Below are 19,367 nucleotides of genomic sequence, written 5' to 3'. Positions count from 1 at the left end.
AGGAATGAAGAGGAGTCTAAATGAGAAAATTATTTTAAAAAATTAAGAAAAAGAGGCATTTAAGACAACTCCCAGATTTCTAGGTTGAGCTAACGTGTGAGAGGTGGTGCTAGTCAGCCCAGGAATACCAAGAGGGAGAGTGGAACTAGGGAGCAGGGGGAGTTTAGTTGCAGGGAGGGGAGAGTGAGAACAGTTTCCAGGTCTACTTTGTGATTATCTGATTCCAGGAGTTCTGCCCTTCCTATGTGTCAGTGAAGACGCAAAGGGCAAGGACATAACCTTAAACTCTTTGGAGCTCGAGGCTGGTGTGACATTCAAAGACTTTTGTGCTGGAAAGGTGAGCAGGTACCTGTGTGAATTTCCAACTGGCTCAGCATGGGGTCTGTATCAACAGAGCCAGGCTCCAAAATAAGAAATCAAAGATTCCAAAAGCCAGGGGTAGGCGTGGGGAGACACAGTAGTCCCTGATGGCAAGTCTCCCCTCCGGTGGAGTACTGGAGAGGTAGGGGCTGTCCTGCAGGTTTACAGTAGGAGCTACATGAGCTAATCCTTCCAGGGCCTTGGGGGCCTCTGAGGCACCCATCATTTCTCCTGGATTGCCTTATCTGGGGAGCAGCGGAGGCAGTTTCCAAGTGCTGGGTAGCTTGGCAGGGCTATTCCCTAGATGGCCTCCAGATGGCGCTAGAGTGATACGGTGGGAAAGGACGGTGGTGGGAGGGGCGTGCAGAGAGGATCCTAGCTTTGCCCCTTCTCTAGCCTGCTCCAAGCTGGTATCAGGAGGAGGTGGCATTCACAAAGTCACTTCATTCTTTTCCTACTTCCTGGTGGGGCACGAAACAGCCCTTGTTTTGGGGGCCAAGAAGTACTCCCTCAGGGCAGAAGAGGTGCAGTGTTTGGGGTGGACCAATGCCCTGTCCTGCCACCCTGTCCTGGCAGCTCAAGTCATTTCTTTCATCTTCTGGCAGTTGGATCTGCAGGACTCTTGCTTCAGAGTCTTGCAGCGCCCATATCTGGGAAGTGTTTCCGGACCACACTCTCCCCCACAGGCTGGCTCCCCACATGCTCTTCCCCAAGTCACGCATCTTATCCCTGGGCTGGAGGATGGCACTCTGGACTCTTTAGAGCCGAGACTGGAAGTGGAGGGGACAGTGCAGGTTTGAAACTAGACTCGGTTTCTGGCCATTACCAGTGAGCGGCTCCTCCTGGGATCACCTGAGCATAGAGCACTCAGGTGCTTTCCCTGGAATATCTCATCTTCTTAGCACTTCCTCTTTGAGAGACGAGGACAGTGAAAATAAGAGACACACCTGAGGTTACGGAGTGAGATGGTGTGGGCAGAACCTGTGCCTGGGACAAGAGACCAGTGTGAACTGCAAGCCCTGTTACCCGTCTTGGACACCCAGTTCCTACCTGCCAGGAGAGTCCAGGCCCATCTGATTCCAGAGCTCCTGCTCCCTCACCACTCTTCAGCTCCTCAGTCCCTCTTCCTCCCAGGATCTTGGCTTCAATGTCTTCAACACAGAGAAATTAGCCCTAAAGGGGGCTCAGGGCAGTGGGAGTAGTGACACGGAGAGCCCCTCCTGGGGACCTGGGCTGAGGTCCGGGAAGCCATGCTGGTGGAGAGGGGCACTGGGCCTGCCTTGGAGTGCTGGGCCCTGCCTGCTGTTGGCCAACTCATCCAGTCCTCCTCTCAGCGGGTTGCCCTGCCCACAGCACTGGAAACTTCCTTTCAACGGCTTCTGGGAGTCCCAACAGCTGTGTGTGGGGTGAATTTCTACCTCCTCTTTCTGCAAGGGTTCCCCACCTACGACCTTGCTCTTTAGCCAGCAGCGCTCAAACTAACCTGATCAGAATCAGCTGGAGGGCTTATTGAGACAAATGGCTGGCTCCACCCTAGAGCTTCCAATTCATTAAAGCTGGAGGGACCCCCAAACCTTGCATATTGAACAAGTTTCTAGAGGATACTGACACTGTTGGTCAGTAGTGGGCACCAGAGGATGAACTCATCAGGTCTGGGTTGTCTGAATCCTGCATGTTCCAAACAAAGATTTGGCCTTTGCTTGCCTCCTGGGAAATAACCCTTCAGCCCTGGAAAGATCCTGCCTGATCAGAGTGTCTTGGCTTCCCTGTGGGCCTTGGGCCACCCCAGATAGTCTGCACTAACAATGTCATTAATGGGGCCTCCCTGGTGGCCTAGGGGTTAAGTCTCAGCGCTACCATCGCGAAGGCCCACTGCGACACACTGAGTTCCATCCTGGCCAGGGAGCTACCCACATGGCGCAGCAGACCTCTCCTGTCTCGCCCGCTGCTCCCTCAGCAGTGTATTTCAGTCAGTCTGCCTGTTCTGCTCCCCACTCTGTCTCTGGTGAATCCTCTCACCCCCTGGATTGCACCTCAGTTCTTCTATGCAAAAATAAAATCTTAATGTGATTTACATGGGTGAACTTGGGCCACGGGGTCCTGATTTAACCTCTGGAGGGGCTGGAGACTGACCACCCACCCACATATCTCACATTGCTGGGAGGATGAGGGGCTGTCTCTAAGGTTCCCCTGGGAGCGGACACCTGGAAGCTCACACTTGGGCTCTCTGGGCCCCTGTTCTGTGACTCACTGTCCTTTGCTGGCTTTAATTTGCATCCTTTTACCATAATAAACAATAACCATCAACACAGGAGCTTTGCTCAGTTCTGTGTGTCCTAGAATCACTCAACCTAAGTCTGGTCTCGAGGACCCCCAAACAAAACCACATTTTGATAAACTCTGCTCTGTACTGAGGGATCAGCCTCTCTTGGATGCCTTTGCTTTAGGCTTTGGGGTTCCCTCATCAGTGAAATGCCTTATGACCTGGCCTGAGGGTCACCTTTAAGGAGTGCTTTGGCCTGGACCCCAGGCGTCTCACCTTCACAGATTGGGGTTCAGGAGGCTGTGAACAGCACAGAAACCTGGGTGTTGCTTTGTGGGGTTGCCCTGAATTGTTTTCCTGTGTCACTGGGTTGGAGCAGTTCTGTTCTGGGTATGACAGGCCCTCCCCCAACTCCGCCACCAGCCGTCCCCCCTTACCCCAAGCAATCCCATACAGCAAAGCTGGTAGACAATATGCTGAGTAGTGGGCAGATGCGATATGTCTCCCCACTTCCAGCCACCAGATCTGTCCATTATAGCCCTACACCCCTGAGCCCGGGCCCCAGAGTGGGAGAGCCACAGGTTTCGAGCACTGCTGCCCCTCCTGGAGCCGCTCTCAGGGCAGCACCCATATTCCATGGTACTTGAACCCTCTCTGTCCCATCCTGTCATGGCCGAAGACCAGGTCCTCAAGCCAACACAGGGAGGAAGGCCCCTCGGTGCCTGCTGGTTATGTGGCTTTATTCACAGACTCAGCATTTGCTGAGGATGAAAGGAAAGAACATTTGGGATCAGGCTGGGCCTGGGGATAAGGGCGGCTGAGAGACCATGCACGGGTCGGGCTCGGGCGCTCACAGAAGGGAACCTGCTGACTGGGCCAGGTCTACACGGGGCAGGGCCAGAGCAGGCAGCATGCAGGGTGCCTGGTTAGCTCTGCACAGAGCGGAGCTACCCAGGTGTCAGCTGTGAGCGAGGGAGGGATGGTGAGGGTTTTTCTGGGCCAGGGTACAGGAGTGGGGCTGGGCAGCAGGCACCCTGGCCCTCACTTGCAGGGAAATGGCCTAGTGGGACAGTCAGGACACCTGGTGCCTGGTCCACACTCTGGGGCTCGAGGTGTGACGAGCCACGCTGATCCCGCTGGTGTCATTGTCCTGCTGATGCTTGGCCATTTGCCTTGGGAGCGACCCACATAGGGCCTGTGGAGACATATGCAGGGAGGCTCACCATCCAGGAGAGTGTGCCGGGGTCCAGCAGAGTGGACTGTGCCTGTGGAGGGAGAAGCTCCCTGCTCAGAGGGTGCTCCCTAGGAGTCACGCTTTCCTTGCCACCCCACCCCACCCCGTGTGGCCCCAGAGGGTGCCATCTCCCACTGCCACCCAGGCCAGCCACCGGGCCAAGGGTGACTGAATGGTAAACCTTCCTTCTCTTGGCCTGCCCTGCTGGCTCTAGAGGGACTTCCTGCCTGAAGGCAAACAAGGAATCCAAAGCCCAGATCCTCCTCCTGGCCTTCTTCCTGGTGAAGAGCCCGTTCCTATCCAGCAGTGAACAGAAAAACCAGTTTCCCAGCTTCTGCCCCCTGCCTGGGAAGAGCGAAGTTTGGAAAGCTGGCAGGGTCTCTCTGGCTGTCCAGGAAGGTGACCTAGGGGCCTGGGAGGCCTGGCGAGGCCGGAGCAGAGCCCTGGGGCTGAGGCCACAGCCCCTGCCTGCTCCTACCGGGCTCACCCGGGACCTGGGGTGGAGAGATGCAGGCGAGGGGCCATCAGCACTGGCGGGAAGGGGTGCGGTGCACAGAGCCGGGGCGCTTGGGAATCTTGCGCCAGCGTCGCTTGTCCCAGCGGCAGAGCAGCAGCAGGCGGAAGGTGTCCCGGAAGGCCTTGTTGCAGAGCGCGTAGCACATGGGGTTGATGGTGCTGTTGACGTAGCACAGCCAGTAGCCCAGCTCCCACAGGGTCTCGGGGACACAGTCCTTGCAGAAGGTGGACACCAGCACCATGATGTTGTACGGCGTCCAGGTGAGGATGAAGGCCAGCAGGATGGCGCTCAGGGTCCGAGCCGCCTTCTTCTCCTTGACCAGTGAGAAGGTCTTCCGCTTGGCCAGCTGCTCCTTCCTGCGGGGCTTCTGGCTCTTGCCGGCTCGCTCACGCCCTTTCCGGGTCGGCCTCTTGACTGTATTCGGGGAGCTCCGGGGGGGCTGCTTGGTGGGAGCCTGTGCCTCCGGGTCCACCATGGGCATCTTGATCACCACCTCGGAGCCTGGCTCCTCGCCCTCGGAGGAGGTGAGGGACTCCATGGAACCTTCGTCCTCCTCTTCTTCCTCCTTCCAGCTGTAAGCCTGCAGCAGCCTGGGGGCCCGGCAGCAGCGGCAGCAGCGCCCTGGAGGGGTGTCTGGGGAGCCCTCGGCCCCCGGCTGAGACCGTTCTGAGCTGCTGCTGCTGCCACCCCCCTTCCCAGGAGTCTCGGAGCCCTGCAGGGCCGCCAGCTCCCGGGCTCGGTTCTCTGTCTCCCGGTAGATGCGCCAGTAGAGCGTGCACATGACCGTGACAGGGAGGTAGAAGGCGGCCATGGCTGTGCCGAAGGTGATGATGGGCTGGGAGAGGAACTGGATGTAGCACTGCCCAGCCCCCACCGTCCGCTCCCCCACCAGGTACTGCCAGAAAAGGATGGCTGGGGCCCAGAGGACGAAGGAAACCAGCCAGGCAAGGCCGATCATCAGGGCCGCCCGGCGGGGTGTGCGCTTGGCTCGGTAGCTCAAGGGCCGGGTCACGGAGAAGTAGCGGTCGAAGCTGATGAGCAGCAGGTTCATGACGGAGGCGTTGCTGGCCACGTAGTCCAGGGCCAGCCAGAGGTCGCAGGCCAGCGTGCCCAGGGCCCAGTGGCCCATGAGCAGGTACGTAGTGTAGAGGTTCATGGAGAAGGTGCCGATGATGAGGTCTGCACAGGCCAGGCTCAGCAGGAAGTAGTTGTTGACCGTCTTGAGCTCTGTGTTGACCTTGAAGGAGATGAGCACCAGCAGGTTGCCCGTCACAGTGGCCAGCGACAGGAGGCCCGTAGTGATCCCGATGAAAGCTAGCTGCCAGGGACCCCTTCCCGGGGCCAGGACGGTGATGTTGGGGCTGACGGCGGGTGGGGCCGAGGTATTCATGGTGGCTGGGGGGCCTGGGGGCAGCCCCTTCCTCTAGTCACGCTTCCGGGCTTCCTCAGTGGGAGGTCATCACCTGAAACGAAAGGACACGGACTTGGGTCGGGCTGCTGGCTATCTGTGATGGCCTGTGGTGGACAGTGTAGGAATAGGGCCTCTCGGGGCGTTGGGCCAGAGAGCGTCACCTCCTCCAGAGGTGACAGTCATTTATAATGCATTTCCCAGCCCCAAGTACTTGGTCATCAGCACAGGGAACAGGGTGCTTTGGAATCCAGGGCTCTTGAGTCCTCACTCCTGCTTCACCACTCAGTCTGGAGCCTCAATTTTCTCATTGGGAAATTGCTGCTAATTCCAATCTTGCTTAAGTCAGGAGGCAGGAGTCGGGAGACTTGCTTTGTAGACAGCACTGCTAAATTTTCAAAGCATTTCAGTCAATTTCATTACTGCTCTTATTCTCTGAGGAGTTACTACATACCAGACACAGCGCTAAGCACTTCATCGAATTAGCTGATTTAACTGTCGGACGTCTCCAGGATGGTCTCCTAGGCTCCCCACTTCACCGTGAGGCTGTTGCGGTTCTGAGCCACGAGACCTGGCCACCGTGACATGGTCCGGGCAGGGTGACAACCCCTCTCTCTTTCTCCTTCTGCACGTGGAGCTGCATGGGGACTCTGCCATTGAACAAGAGAGGGGAGGCTGCAGAGGGGCCTGGGGGAGAGATGCATGTGAGTGTGTCTGTGTGTGGGTGTGGAGTGTCTGTGTGTGTCTGTGTGACAGCGAGAAAAGGGCTGTGTCTGGGGTTGGACCAGACCCTCCCTAAAGGCAGCAGGGCAAGTAGTGTTGGGCCTGAGCCTGGCTGGGTGGTAAGAAGGTCTGGAGGAAAAACAGGCAGCAGGGGGAGGGCCTTGGCTCCCAGATAAGTGGGGGTCTGGCCCCAGATGGGGCGTGGGAGGCCTCCTCCACCTCCCCACTCTGTTCCCGGGCCCCAGCTGAATGGGGGACTGCAAGGGGAACGGGGAGGTTCCCCAGACTTTTCTGGAAGCTGGAGTCCATCCAGCCCAGACATGAAAGGTGGGTAAAGAGAGAGGCCAGGAGCACGCCTAGAAATCAACTGGCTGGGTAGGGGGCCCACAGCCAGGGAGGCCAGTTTGAAGGGTGGGGGTCCAGGCCAGCTCAGCCCTACGCTCTGTTTTGGTGGGTCCCTTGCTGTGGAGGGAAGAGTCCACCTCCTCCTACCTGCAGCTGGGAAGACTCAAGGGAGAGGTGGGTCAGGACCCACCAAGCCCTGGTTCCTGGGGAACTGTCTGTGACAGAGAGATGAGAGTGCTGTGCCCATGAGGGGTTGCTGTGTGATGGATGGCCTGGGGGCATGTGGCTGGGATGGAGTGTGAATCCAAGTGCCTGTGGCCGAGGGCATCTGCCACTGCTTGTGTGTGTGTGACAGCGACTCTCAGTTGCTTAGTTTGGGGAGGGACACGCAGCCTGAGGATGAGGACTGTGAGCATGAGCTGCGAGTCTGGGACCATTCATCCCGGTTGAAGGACCCTGGCTTTGGAGCGGGACCATCTGCATCAGAATCCAAGCTATACCATTTTACTGGGGTGTGATCTCTGCTAGTGATAGGAGCACTCTGTGCCCAAGGCCCATGCTAGTCGCTGGCGCATAGATCCAGGCATGACTGTGAAGCTGAAACACATCACAGGACATAAAGTGCCCAAGAACAGCCCCGGATCATGGGGAGCGCTGGGGACCTGTGAACACTAGCACGCGCAGCAGTGAGGTCTCCCTCCTGCTTAGGGGTGTCTGCTTCTTTGATTAAACATTTCTGATATGATAATACCATCAACTAATAATAATACTGATCGTTGCTGTTATTTGGGGCTCCCCAAGTGCCAGCTGCTGCTCATAGTGCTGGTGCTTCTTATCTCAGTCTTAGCAGGGAAACTAGGATTGAGGGTTTGCCTTCTCCCCATTTTGCAGATGAAGAAACTGAGGCTAAGAAGTAAGAGACTTTGCACAAAGTCACACAAGGAAGGTAGGAACCAGGCTTCAAGCCCAGGCAGATTGTTCCAATGAAACTTTATTGACAAACACTGATGGGTGAGCCTAAGGGGTGGGGGTCACAGTTTGCCAATTTGGATTTTACAAATTTACGTTAAAATCTCATTTATCTCAGGCCTCCCTGGTGGTGCAAGGGTTTAAGTACAGCACTGTGAAGCTATCCACAGCCTCTGCAGCATGGATTTGATCCCTGGCCAGCCAGGGAGCTGACCCACATGGCGCAGCAGACCTCTCCTGTCTCACCCACTGCTCCCCGCAGCAGTGTATTTCAGTTAGTTTGCCTGTTCTGCTCCCCACTCTGTCTCTGGTGAATCCTTTCACCCCCCACACTTCTGGCCTGTACCCTAGTTCTTGTATGCATAAATAAATAAATCTTAAAAAAAAATCATTTATCTTGCTTACTGAGTTTTGCTGCATCCTCCTCCCTTAATGATGTCAGGCAAGCAGGGCTGGAAGCTGGGCCTAGACTGTGCCCTCAGGGGATGCCCAGTACAATTCTTGCCCCTTTGATCTGAACTCAGCACAGCTTAATTGCCCCAGGCACAAATGGAGCAACTGAGGCCCAGAAAAAAGGTCTCCTAGTTCTTGGATTGAGCTTCTCCTCCTCCCCAATTTGGGTGCCTGAGAACAGCCCTGTAGCCCCCCTGGCACTCCAGGTCCTGGGCAAGGACCTGTAAAGTCTGCATCAGACCCTTCAGATGTCAGGGCCTCCTGGGACGGATGCCCAGGGGTGTAGCCTCTCACACCAGCTAGGCCGCTCACCATTCCTGCTCCTGACACTTTAGCAGGGAGACGATTCAGGCCAGGCGAGTAAGGCACTTGCCTCGGGTGCAAAACTGGAGGTGCCCCAAAACTCAGTCATCAAGAAAATAATATTTTAATATGATACTTAAACAATGGAGATGGATGCAAAAAATCCATCATGAACAAAATTTTCAGCAGAGACAGGATCCACCCTGCACTTGCACAAACAGCCCTCTCCCCCGTGCTCCCCCTCATCCTGGCCCTGTCTCCAAAGAAACTTTTATTTACAAAAACAGACAGCCTGCCTGTGGGCTGTGGTTGGCTATTTGATTTTTTAAAATATTATATTACATTATTATTTATCTTGATTAGTGAATTATTTTGGTGTCCCCCCCCCCAAACCCCATTTTGCTTACCCTAATTCCAGCCTTGTGGACCACAGCCCTGGATCTGAATCTCCAAACTGTCCTTCCCTAACTGTGTGATCATCAGCAATTATTTAATCTGTCCTTCCCTTGCTGCCCCAGATCCCCCAGCCGATGGGGATTATAGCTTCTAAACGCCTGGCGCTAAAACAGACACTCCATTAAAGGGCTCTGTTATTCACTCAAACTCCTCATTCTGATCCGCAGCCCAGTGCCTCTTGCCATGCCCCCTCCCATCCTGACTCTGGACATGGCTCTGCTCTGGTTCCCAGTTTGCTCATTATACACTGGACCAGCCTGGTGACTGGGGAGATTGTACAAAATCCTGAAACTAACCTCTTAAGAACAGGATGGACCAGGCCCCGAGATGGGGTCTGTCTTCTGGACCAGGAGTGACTTGTACTCAAGGTGGAACAGGGTAACCTCCACCCATCTTAAGCTCTTGTTGGAAACTAACTGCTCAGGAATTAAGAAAAGGCTTTCATAGTGGGGACCAGTGAGAAGTGGTGGTCCTCAAAGTGAGGAAATGGGAAGACCCTTTCTTTAATGCCTGGAAGCCCCTCTAGCTCTCTCATTTTAATAACAACACGACAGCTCCATGATCAATCACTTCCCGCATGGTGGGCACTTGATATAAGATATTATTTCCCTTAATACGTAGGGTCCCCTTATGGGGACTTCTTTTTGTTTTGTACATGAAGGGGCTAAGTGACCTGCAGAGAGAGAGTGGGGGATTCTGGGAATTCTGGGGAGAGCTGGGGATTCTGGCCAGAATGTGGGCTCAGAGACCACCACTCTCTGCCCTACCTAGGAGCTATGGCCTCCCATGTGGGCTAAGGGTGGGGGAGAGGGGGGAGAAGGGCAGAAGTCTGGGGAAGTGGATCCTGCCTGTCCTGGATCTTCTGGGGCCCTGCTCTGCAGCTGATGACTCTCTCTGTCCTCCTCAATCAGATGTGGGGTTCCTCCCTCAAACCTCTCTTGGACAGCGATTTGCTCAGAAGGTTCCAGGAGGTCTGCTTTGGCCCCTGCTGTGTGACCTTGGACAAGTCTTCTTAACTCTTGATAGGGGTCAAGACTTGGCTTCCTGGGATTCTGGCTGATCCCCCGGGGAGGGGTTGGATGGGCTCCCAGCTGACAGTCGGGGTGCCGGGGTTCAGTAATGGCTCCTGAGTTTCTATAAAGGAGGGGCATTGGGTCAATCATATGGTTGAAAGGGGGGCTTGAAGTTGTGTTTGCATTGTATATTCTGTGAAAACATCCATGGGGGTGGGAGGAATTCGTTGACAGGATTGTAGTGGGTGTGGGGGAGACAGCCCAAGGATGTCCTCTGCCCTGCCTCTGCCTAGCTTCAAGCCCTGTGTCTGTTCTTGTCTTGCTCTGTGACCTTGGGCAAATCACTGTCCTGACCTGGTAGCCTTTGGGTAAGATGTGCTGTGTGCGAGAGTGTGTGAACTGTCCAGGGAGAATAGCAAGAGGTAGGGGTGAGTCTCTGGCTCTGTGGGGCTGGGTTGGGACTCATCCTCTGAGGGTGTTGTGTCTGGAATATTGGAAGTGAGCAAGGAAGTGGAGAGGCGCTTCCTGCCCAGGTCTGGGGCCCCCTGGTGAAGGTTCTGGGACCTTTAAATGATATTATTAATACTATCACAGCAACTGATATTTACTGTCTGCTTATCATATACCAGACATGACTCTAAGTGTTCCATACATGATCTAATTGACCTATGAAATAGGTTCCATTATACCCAATTTGCAAAAGGGCAACTGTGAGGCGTGGCGACCTCGCAGGCTTTCCAGCTCCTTGGTGAGGCAGCATGATTGGGAGGAGGCGGTCTGCCTCTAAAGTCAGACTCCTGGTGCCCTGCTCTCGACTGCTTTTGTGGGCAAGAGGTTTCACAGCCTCCTTACCCACCTTGACAAGCTGGGTCAAACCCAGGTTTGAATCAGTCGACAGTGAGCAGTCAGCTCTGCCTTTCGAGTCTGGCCTGTGTGTGTGTGATGGTGTCTGTTGTGTGTCTGGGTGATGCATGATGACAGCGTTGCGGCAAGGGGAGAGTGCACTGTCACTCTTGGAGAGGAGGGTAGGGACGGGGTCTGCCTTATTCACTGCTTTGTTCCAGTGCTTGGCACACAGTAGTTGCTCAATAAATTAAATATGTGAAGGTGCACCTGGGGGCGCTCTGCTTGGTCCTCAGACCCAGGGGCAGGAGAGCCTTGGGTGTGGGGGATCAGGAAGTTTCCAGAGTAGGGTCCCACTGCTCCTTCCAGTCCCTATATCTCCTCTGCTGGGTCCCTATTCCCCAGTGAGGCTGGGTCTGACTTGGGCGCCCAGGAGAGAAGCAGGTGCATGCATATGTAAAATGGCCAGGGAAACTGCTGTGTGCTGCAGGGGAGCACAGGGCTGGGACAGGACAGGTACAGGCGTGGGATGTGCCTGTCAGGGTGGGGGGAGGAGAAGTCAGCCTGGACGCAAAGAGTTAAGGGATGAGGTCAGAGCCTCCAGCAGGGCAGGCCAGACTGTTGACCGCCAGCGTGCCCTGGACCAATCCCCAGGGTCCAGGGCTCTGGCTGGTGAGGAGGAGGGGGTGGGGAGAGAGCCCAAGCTAGAGGCAGGGAGAGATGGCTGGGGAGAGGATTCCTGAACACTCGGGCTTGTGGAAACTTCCCACTAGCCAGGAGTGGAAAAGGGAGGCAGAGAGTGAGGGGGTGTTGGAGGAGTGATTCAGGAGGGGGAGTGGAGCCATCTTGTGATTCTGGGCCTGGAAGCTGGCAGCACCCTGACCCAAACAAACAGGGATATTGGGAAGCAGGAGGTGAGGCCCAGGGACCGTGGGGACCTGGGGCCGGGCACCAGGGACCTCACGCCAGCAGGGAGGAGGTTGCTCCTCTAGCCGTCTCCTAACCAGTCGCTTCTGCTGGGCCCATGATCCAGAAGCCAGCCCTACAGATCCTGCCCTCTCACCCCTGGGGCAACTTCTCTGAAGGAAGCTCTTAGCCCACAAAAGGTGAACAAACTTCTACCTCTGGTGCCTGGTCTTGGGATGAGAGGGTAAGCGGGATTTGTCTCCTTTTTGGGCTCAGCAGTCACCACTGGGAGCACCAACCAGTTCTGGAGAGGGCAGCGGCCATCAGTTAAATGCTCATAAGCGCATTGTGAGCCGGAAGGAGGAGGCTGAGCCCTAGAGCCACTGCCAAGCACAGTCAGTGTTGACGGATCCTCACCAGGGCCTGACTTGAGCTGGACCATGCCAGAGTCTGGCAGGTAGTGGGCAGGGCCCTGAACCTCACTCTGCCAGGTGGTAGCAGAAGTGCTGAGCTCCTCATCCTCCCCTCAGCATGCCCCCTGCTCTTCCCTCCTTGCACTCCCCTCCCCATTTCCTTTCTTCTCTCTCCTCCCTCCCCCACCCTCCTAGGCATCACCATGGCACCACAGCAGAACAGAAACCCAGTGTGATGCTCACCCACCTCTCCCACCCGCCCGCCCGCCCGCCAGGAGCCCAAGCTCTGCCTCTTAGAGCTCCCTGCTTACCCACCCCAGGGAGGTGGGGGTGCAGCACTGCCCTGAGGGAGAAGAAGGGGGTCCAAGCCCCTCTGGATCCTGAAATATTCCTTCTGGGGCCATGAGCATGTTCGTTCTTGCTTCTCAGACTTGGTTCCTTTTGAGGTGTGACGTGACCTCTGCCCCACTCATATATACACCCCTTGCGCAGAGGACCTCTGACCTCTGGACTCCTGGGCCCAGAGGGATCCAGTTCTCATCCCAGAGTCTCACTGCTTGTGCCCTCCCCTGCCTTCTCTATCTCCGCAGCGCTTGCCCAGCGGCTGAGGTCAGGGGGCAGAGAACCAATTTTAAGCTGACAGCTCAGTGAGCAGCTGATTACCCGGAGACAGGCGACTGTGACTGCAGGAGACATTCTGATTGCTTCCGGTCAGCTGGACAGGGGGCCCGGGTCAGTCTGGGTGGAGCTGCAGATATGTTTTGTGGCAAAGGTGAACCCCTCTCCACTGACCCTAGTACCCTTAAGCAGCACTCATCTGACTGACCCCGCGGAAGCTGACTGCCCCCTCAGCTGCCAGGCCAGGAGCTGGCAATTCTGCAAGAACTGGAGCGCCTGGCCCCCAGCCCATCCCCACATTGTGGAGTCTGGAGTGCTGGGATGGGCACCTGGCATGGGTGCCTATTAGTGTCCATGCATTCCCTGACCCTAGAACTGAGACCTGCCTTGCATGCGGGAGCCCAAAAAACTAGCTATAAGGAGGGTCCCCTGGGCCCTGCACTGGCACAGTGGTGTGGCCGTCCATGTGCCCATTCGTCCCCGGAGAGCCCTGGGGCTCTTGGTCTGGTCTCCTGCTGATTTCTGACCCAACACCCACCTTGGCATCCAGCTCGTCCGCCTGGCCAGCAGCCTGGTTCAGTCCATCTTGAGGGGGCTGAAGGTGGATGGGGGTGGTGGGATTCAGGGTTTCCTGAGGGAGGAGAGGAGGAGGTTCTGGGATTGTCACCCCAACTGGTTGTGGTGGGGGGGTCAACCTCCCTCAGGATGTAGGTGGCCAGGGTTACCCCCTGGCCCCCTGGTCTTCCCATTCTGCCCCTTGCTTCTGGGGGCTCTGCCTGCTAATTGGCAGTCTAAGCCCTTCAGAACTCCGGGTCCAGTTTCCTAAGGGGGGTCTCCAGCTCCTCTGCCAGCTGAACCCCAGAAAAACATCAGCAGTAACCACTCAAAGCAGAGTGTTTAGAGCAGCCAATGTCCACTGCCATCAAGCCCCTTGGCCTCTAGACCCCTCCCTGGCCCCTCCTCTCTCTGGGGTCCAGCCCTATTTCTGTCTAGTCCTGGTCTCTGCCTTGCCCCCAGGACCTTGCTTCTCCTACCCCCACCTCTGTTTAGCCCCTTCAAGTCCTTCCAAATGTACTCACCATGGGGCTGGGGAGAGGTCTGCAGGGTCCTCCGTCCCACTGCCGCCCCGGGGGCCGGCGGTGTCTCCAGGGACCCAAACACCTGGCTCCCGGGGGGAGCTGCGCCCTGTGCTGGCAGCCGGAGAGGCACAGCCGGTGATTGGCATGTCCCACCCCCTGGCACGCCAGCCTGGGGGGGGGAGGGAGGAAGGGAGAGAGAGGGAGGGAGGAAAGGAAAGAAAGGAAGGGAGGGGGGAACTGGAGGGAAGCTCAGGCAGCGTCTGGGGTTGGACTAGGTCCTGGCATATGCCCCCCTCTTCTACCAGGGCACCCAAGTCAAGCCCAGAGAGGGAGGGGGCAGGACACGAGGAAGACCAGCCCAGGAAGGCTAAAAGTCCAGCATGGGAGAGAAGGCGGATACCGGGAGACAAACACCCACACCCACTGCACATAGACTCCGCGGCACACACACCCTCACAAAGGCACACTCTGTTTCCCAGGCTCCTGCCCCCACCCCCCCTAGAGCCCCCTACCCTTGTGCACCCTGCCCCAACACACGCCCCGGCGTTCACATGCCCGTTTCCCTCACACACACGCCCTGCCCCTCGCACATGCCCACGCGCCCAGCCGCCCACCCAGCCCCACACCCTGCTCTTCCTCCCTGCTGCGAAGGAGCTGGATTCCTTCTGTTTGGAAATGACACATTGGGGCTCACGTGAGAGGCTCCAACTTGGAACAGACCCAGGGGGCCGGCGCACCCGCCTCGGGGCTGAGTGGACTTGCCCACGTGTGGGCTGTGGCTGGGAGCTGGATGCCCACCTACGCGGCCTGGGGGTGAGGGCTTGCGGGGAGGGGAGAGTGTGGCTGCTCCTCGGGCTGCAGCCGGGTGCCCTGCGCTCCTGTCCTGAGTAGGCAGGTTGCCTGTCAGCCCGTGGAAAGCAGGTGTCACCCTGTGGGTCTGGAGCCGGGACGCGTGTGTACACATGCGTCTGTATTCGGTGTGTGTCTGAGTGTTGCCCAACTGTGGAACGTGCTGATTCTGACAAGTGAGGCAGCCTCTATCTCCCTGCCTGCTCCACCTCCAGCTTCCACTTGGAAGACAGACAGACAGGCAGACAGACAGCTCTCCTCCCAGCTTGTCAAACTCTGTCTCCCCTGACTCCCACTCAAGACTCACAGGTGTGTACCTGGGAAGTGACGCACCTGCCCTTCCTCCCCACCTCCGGGGCCCCCTGCTGCCTGGCCAGCACTCCTCCCCCCTAGGCTGGTTTGGATTCCTGTGTTGAGTTTCCTCAGCAATAGAACCCCTGGGGGGCCCTTTGCCATGGCGATCTGGGTCCTGCACCACCTTCACCTGGCCCTAGCGGCCTCCCGGGGAGCTGGCCATTGAGGGGGGTGGGCAGGCTAGTGCTCAGGCCGCTGTGTCCTTTACCCCACTGGGCCATGCTGAAGCCTGGGGGTGGAAGGAAGGAAGGACTGGGGTCACCCAGTCTCCCATTATGTAGATGAGAGAACTGGAGAGCAGAGCTGTGGTTAATCCGCGGTGGGCATGTTTGGATTTGGGTGCCCGGTTCTCAGCCCCTGCCCCATCATTCCCCTGCTGCCCATTTTCCCACCAAGCCCCTGACCACCCCTTGCTGATGCCTGAGGGTAACCTGGGGCTTCCTCACACTGAAGCCCAGTTGCCGTGGGAGCCAGGCGGGGCTGGCACTGGAGTTCCTGGGCCTTGGCCAGCAGCCACCGTTGCCAGTGGTGGGCACACGCGGCAGCACGTGTGGCGGCATCTCTGCTTCTCCAAGACAGCGGAGGCTGGAGCAGGCCCCAGGAGACACTGCAGTTGGGGGAGGCCCCTGAGACCCCCTCCCACCCCAGGGTCTGCCACCAGTCAGGGGTAGGTGGGAACTCCAGCTGGACCAGTTCTTGCCTGTGGGCGAGGACCGGAGCTGCCCCCTGCTGGGCTGTCCTGGGTTCTGCTAGCGCGGCTGCCAGCACTTGTGCGCGCACACGTGGCTCTGAGTGTGGGGGTGTCAGGCCTCCACGCTCAACATCCATTTCCGAGTCTGAATCAGGCTCTCTTCTGGCCCCCTCCCCCCAATCTCTTCGGTCTCCCTTTTCTCTTCTCCCACCGCCTCTGCACACGTCCCTTTAGAAATAAAAACACTTATTTTGTAGGTGGAAGAGGAGGGTGTCCAGCTTTTCCCTGCCTCCTCTTGAGTGTCCCTCTCTGTCCCAAACGGTTTTCCACTCAGGTCCGTGCAGCCCGGGAGACAGGGGGATGACGGCTCCCCCACCCCACCCCCGTGTGACTCTTCTCCGCCCAGACTTGGCTAGATTCCACGACCAGATGGGGAAACTGAGGCAGGAAGGGAGAAGGGAGGTAGGGCCGGGAGAAGCTCTCCCACCCGGCTCTCTCACCGCCCCCGCACCCGCGCCCGATTTAGCCGCAGGGAGGCTGGGAACATTGTCTTTATTTTAAGCCGCCGAGTGCCGCACGAACGCGGCTGCTGGCGACAAAGGGCTCCGCGAAGCAGCGGCAGGCGGCGCACGTGGGGGTCCGGCCCCGCCCCCGCACGGCCCCCCGCGACCCTGCAGCGGCCCCACCTGACCTCAGTGCTCTCTTCTGCCTGGCCGGACGCGACCGGCTGGCGCAGGATCTTGCGGGTTGCTGTTTTGGGTCTCTGGGAGGAGGGTTTCCTCCTCCAGGCAGGCCTCCGAGCGAACCCGGAGTGGCCCTTCTGAGGCTAGACCTCCAGGCGCCCCCCGGTGCGTCCTGCGCGGCCTCCCCACTGTGAACCCCCCTGGGCCCTGGCAGCCCTTTCAAGGTCTCCATTTCTTCCTCAAGCCCTGGGTGTTAGAACTACCCCCTGACAGGCCTGTTGGACGATCAGTTGCAGGTTAAACGGGGCCCCGGCGCTGGCCCGAGGTGGAAGCTTCACTGTTGGTATTTATAGCTCCCGCTGAGCGCGGGCGCAGGGCGCGGGCGCTGCTGATAACTGGGTCCCCAGCCGCTCCGCCGCAGCCTCTGCTCTTCCCATTGTACAGATGAGCACATTTACAAGCCCAGCACCCCCGGCTCCCGAAGGTGTGGTCACCGCGCCTGGGGTCGTCCCGCGACTGGCATGGGGTGGGAGTGCGTGGGCTGCAGGGACCGCTGGAACAGCATTTTTTTTAGAAGGTGGGGGGCTTTTGGTTCGAGGCAGTGGGGGGTGGGTGGGGAGGCGCCTATGGTGTGAGCTCCCAAGGCCCTCCTCACCCTCAGGGGAGTCAGAAGCTCAGACCCACACAGACTTGCACTTCCCAGGGCTGCTTCTGTGTCTTGGGAGGGGACAGGTGTGCACGGTCCTCCTGCCCCCACCGGGCATGAGAGCCGAACTGGCTGTCCTCAGTGCTCTGGGGAAGGGCGCGGCCCGGGTGTGGGAGGTGAGCTCCACTGGAGTCCAGGTGGACAGAAGGGCAGTGCTCCTTGCCTGCCCGTTGCTTTGGGCTCCCAGCCTCCCGGTCTTGGGGCTCCCCCTCTGCGTCCAACGCAGGAATGCCGGAGAGTCTCATTCCCAACTTTAAATGCAGAAACCAAAACCCAGGGCAGTGCCGCGGGAGGGCAGGCCTAGTAAGGGGCCGTGGACTTGTCGCAGCAGGCGAAAGTGACCACAACAAAGGCAAAATCTGGGGACAGGAAATCGGGTTTTCCGAGTCTGGTTCCGACATTAGGGGGAGTAGCCACAATCCCACTCCACGCACTGGGCCTCTCACCTCTCGGCCGGCCGGCCGTGTGCTGGGACTGTTGGCAGGTGTGCCCCCTCCCAGGGCAGGCGGGCAGCTTCCCGAGAACGAATGTGTTGGGGTGGTCAGGATCGGAGGTGGCTCCTGGCAGGCCCGGACCTGGGGGGAGCGCTCCCTGGTCCTTATAGCCGGTGGGTTGTGTTACCTGGGCGCTGGGGTTTGGGCCGGGAGCTGAGACAACGCCTCCCGGAGGCGTCTGGGATTCTTGGTCGACCCGGCAGGGCCGCGGGCAGGAGTTTCGTTCTTCAGCGCGTCCTCTGCCCAGCCAGTGAGGACGGGACCGCGGGAAGCAGGACACTTGCTAGACGCTCCCTGGACATGCAGCCGGATGGAGGACAGGCCCTTTGCCCCGTGGCACGGAGGCCGTGTTTCCTGCTCACTTCTCTATGGCCAGAAACTGCTCGAAATATCTGATTAGTGGTGTTAACTTTGCTTCGTCTGATTAGTGGACGTCGGGCCCTCAAGTCCTGCGCCACATGGCACAAGCGCCCTCGCCCACCACTAGGCGGGAGGGGAGCCGGCTGGAGAGCAGTGGGGTGGAGCTTTGGGTGGGAACTTGGGGTCGGAGCCCAGACCTGACCCCGACCCTAAGCAGCTTCTGCCCAGAGCTACACAGCTGGGGCAGCGCCCCCAGACACCTGTCGGGGTGAGACAGCGCCGGTTTCTGGGTCCCCTGCCCCCATCGGGCTAAATTTGTTTCCTTTCCTCATAAAACCTTAGCCGAGGACTCTCTCGTCCTCACCGGGGCCAGCGGGAGATCAAACTCGAAGCCCGCGAAGGGGATGGAGCTGGGCGAGTGGAGCGTGAGCTCGCGGGTTCTCCTGCCCACTTGTCAGCGAGGGCCTCGAGCAGGCACCACGGCGCGTCTGCGGGGGCTGGGCCCTTGCGCTCCCCAGCCGCTCAGCGCGAACCTCCTAAAGCCCAGCCTCCTAAGCCCGACCTTGGAAGGGCGTCGGCCTGGGTGCCCACCGCCCCGGGACGCCCGGGCCGTACCCACCGCCCCCTGCACCCCGCCCGGCCCCTAGCGGCCAGCCCAGGGCGTGCCCGGGAGGGGCGAGGCGAGGGCCCGGGGCCTGGTGCCCGGTTTCCTTCTTAGGCAGAGAAGCAGAGCACACGCTCCTTTAAGCCCTCGGCGCAGGCCTCCCCTTGGCAGCGGTTGGTAAAGGATAGTGCAGATCTAACTCGGAAGGTCACCCGAGATGGCTGCCCCTCAAGGAGCGCTTCCCACTGCCCTCCCCCGCCCCCCTTCCTACTGCCCTCCCCCGACCCCCTTTTCAAAAGCGCTTTTTGTGCCTTTCTTATTTAATCTGGGTAACAGCTCCGCGTGGGGTGGGGCTGCTATCACCCCATTTTACAGAACGAACTGCAGCGTAGAGAACATTAACTCTGCCCTCTCGTCTCCGTTACAGTCTGTGGTTCGGGCCCCAGCTTGGGAAGCTCTGGGACCTATTTGTAAGAGGGAGGGGTATGTCTGGAAATCGCTAAGCCGGTGCCCCCCCCACCCCCCTGCTGCTGTCACATGTGCGCACCAACTATGTGTCGGCACTGTTCTCGGTCTTCTACGTGTTTTAACTGATTTATTTGTACTCGCTTGGCAAAGTAGGTAGAATTATTACCTACATTTTCTAGACGAGGAAACTGAGGTACTGAGAGGTTCAGCGGTCTGTCCAAGGTTGCACAGCCAGGGGGTGCCAGAGCTAGGCCA

General features: G+C 58.3%; 1 protein-coding gene across 2 annotated transcripts; it reads right to left on the bottom strand.

Annotated features, from left to right (window-relative positions):
* Positions 1-3,342: 3,342 nt before the first annotated feature.
* On the bottom strand, positions 3,343-14,224 carry CHRM1 (cholinergic receptor muscarinic 1). Of its 2 annotated transcripts, XM_037517745.2 has the most exons (3): positions 13,904-14,224; positions 13,363-13,455; positions 3,343-5,837 (listed from the first exon to the last, which is right to left on the bottom strand). In XM_037517745.2, the coding sequence occupies exon 3, from the start codon at positions 5,762-5,764 to the stop codon at positions 4,382-4,384; it is 1,383 nt and encodes a 460-aa protein (XP_037373642.1). In that variant the 5' UTR covers positions 5,765-5,837; positions 13,363-13,455; positions 13,904-14,224; the 3' UTR covers positions 3,343-4,381. The 2 variants fall into 2 exon arrangements, with proteins under 2 accessions (XP_037373642.1, XP_037373643.1); XM_037517746.2 differs by lacking the exons at positions 13,363-13,455; positions 13,904-14,224 and adding an exon at positions 6,237-6,273.
* Positions 14,225-19,367: the final 5,143 nt, after the last annotated feature.

Source organism: Talpa occidentalis, unplaced genomic scaffold, assembly GCF_014898055.3.
Source record: "Talpa occidentalis isolate TD23 unplaced genomic scaffold, MPIMG_talOcc4v2.1 talOcc4.17, whole genome shotgun sequence".
NCBI lineage: Eukaryota > Metazoa > Chordata > Mammalia > Eulipotyphla > Talpidae > Talpa > Talpa occidentalis.
This window is presented reverse-complemented; position numbering and strand designations above follow the sequence as displayed.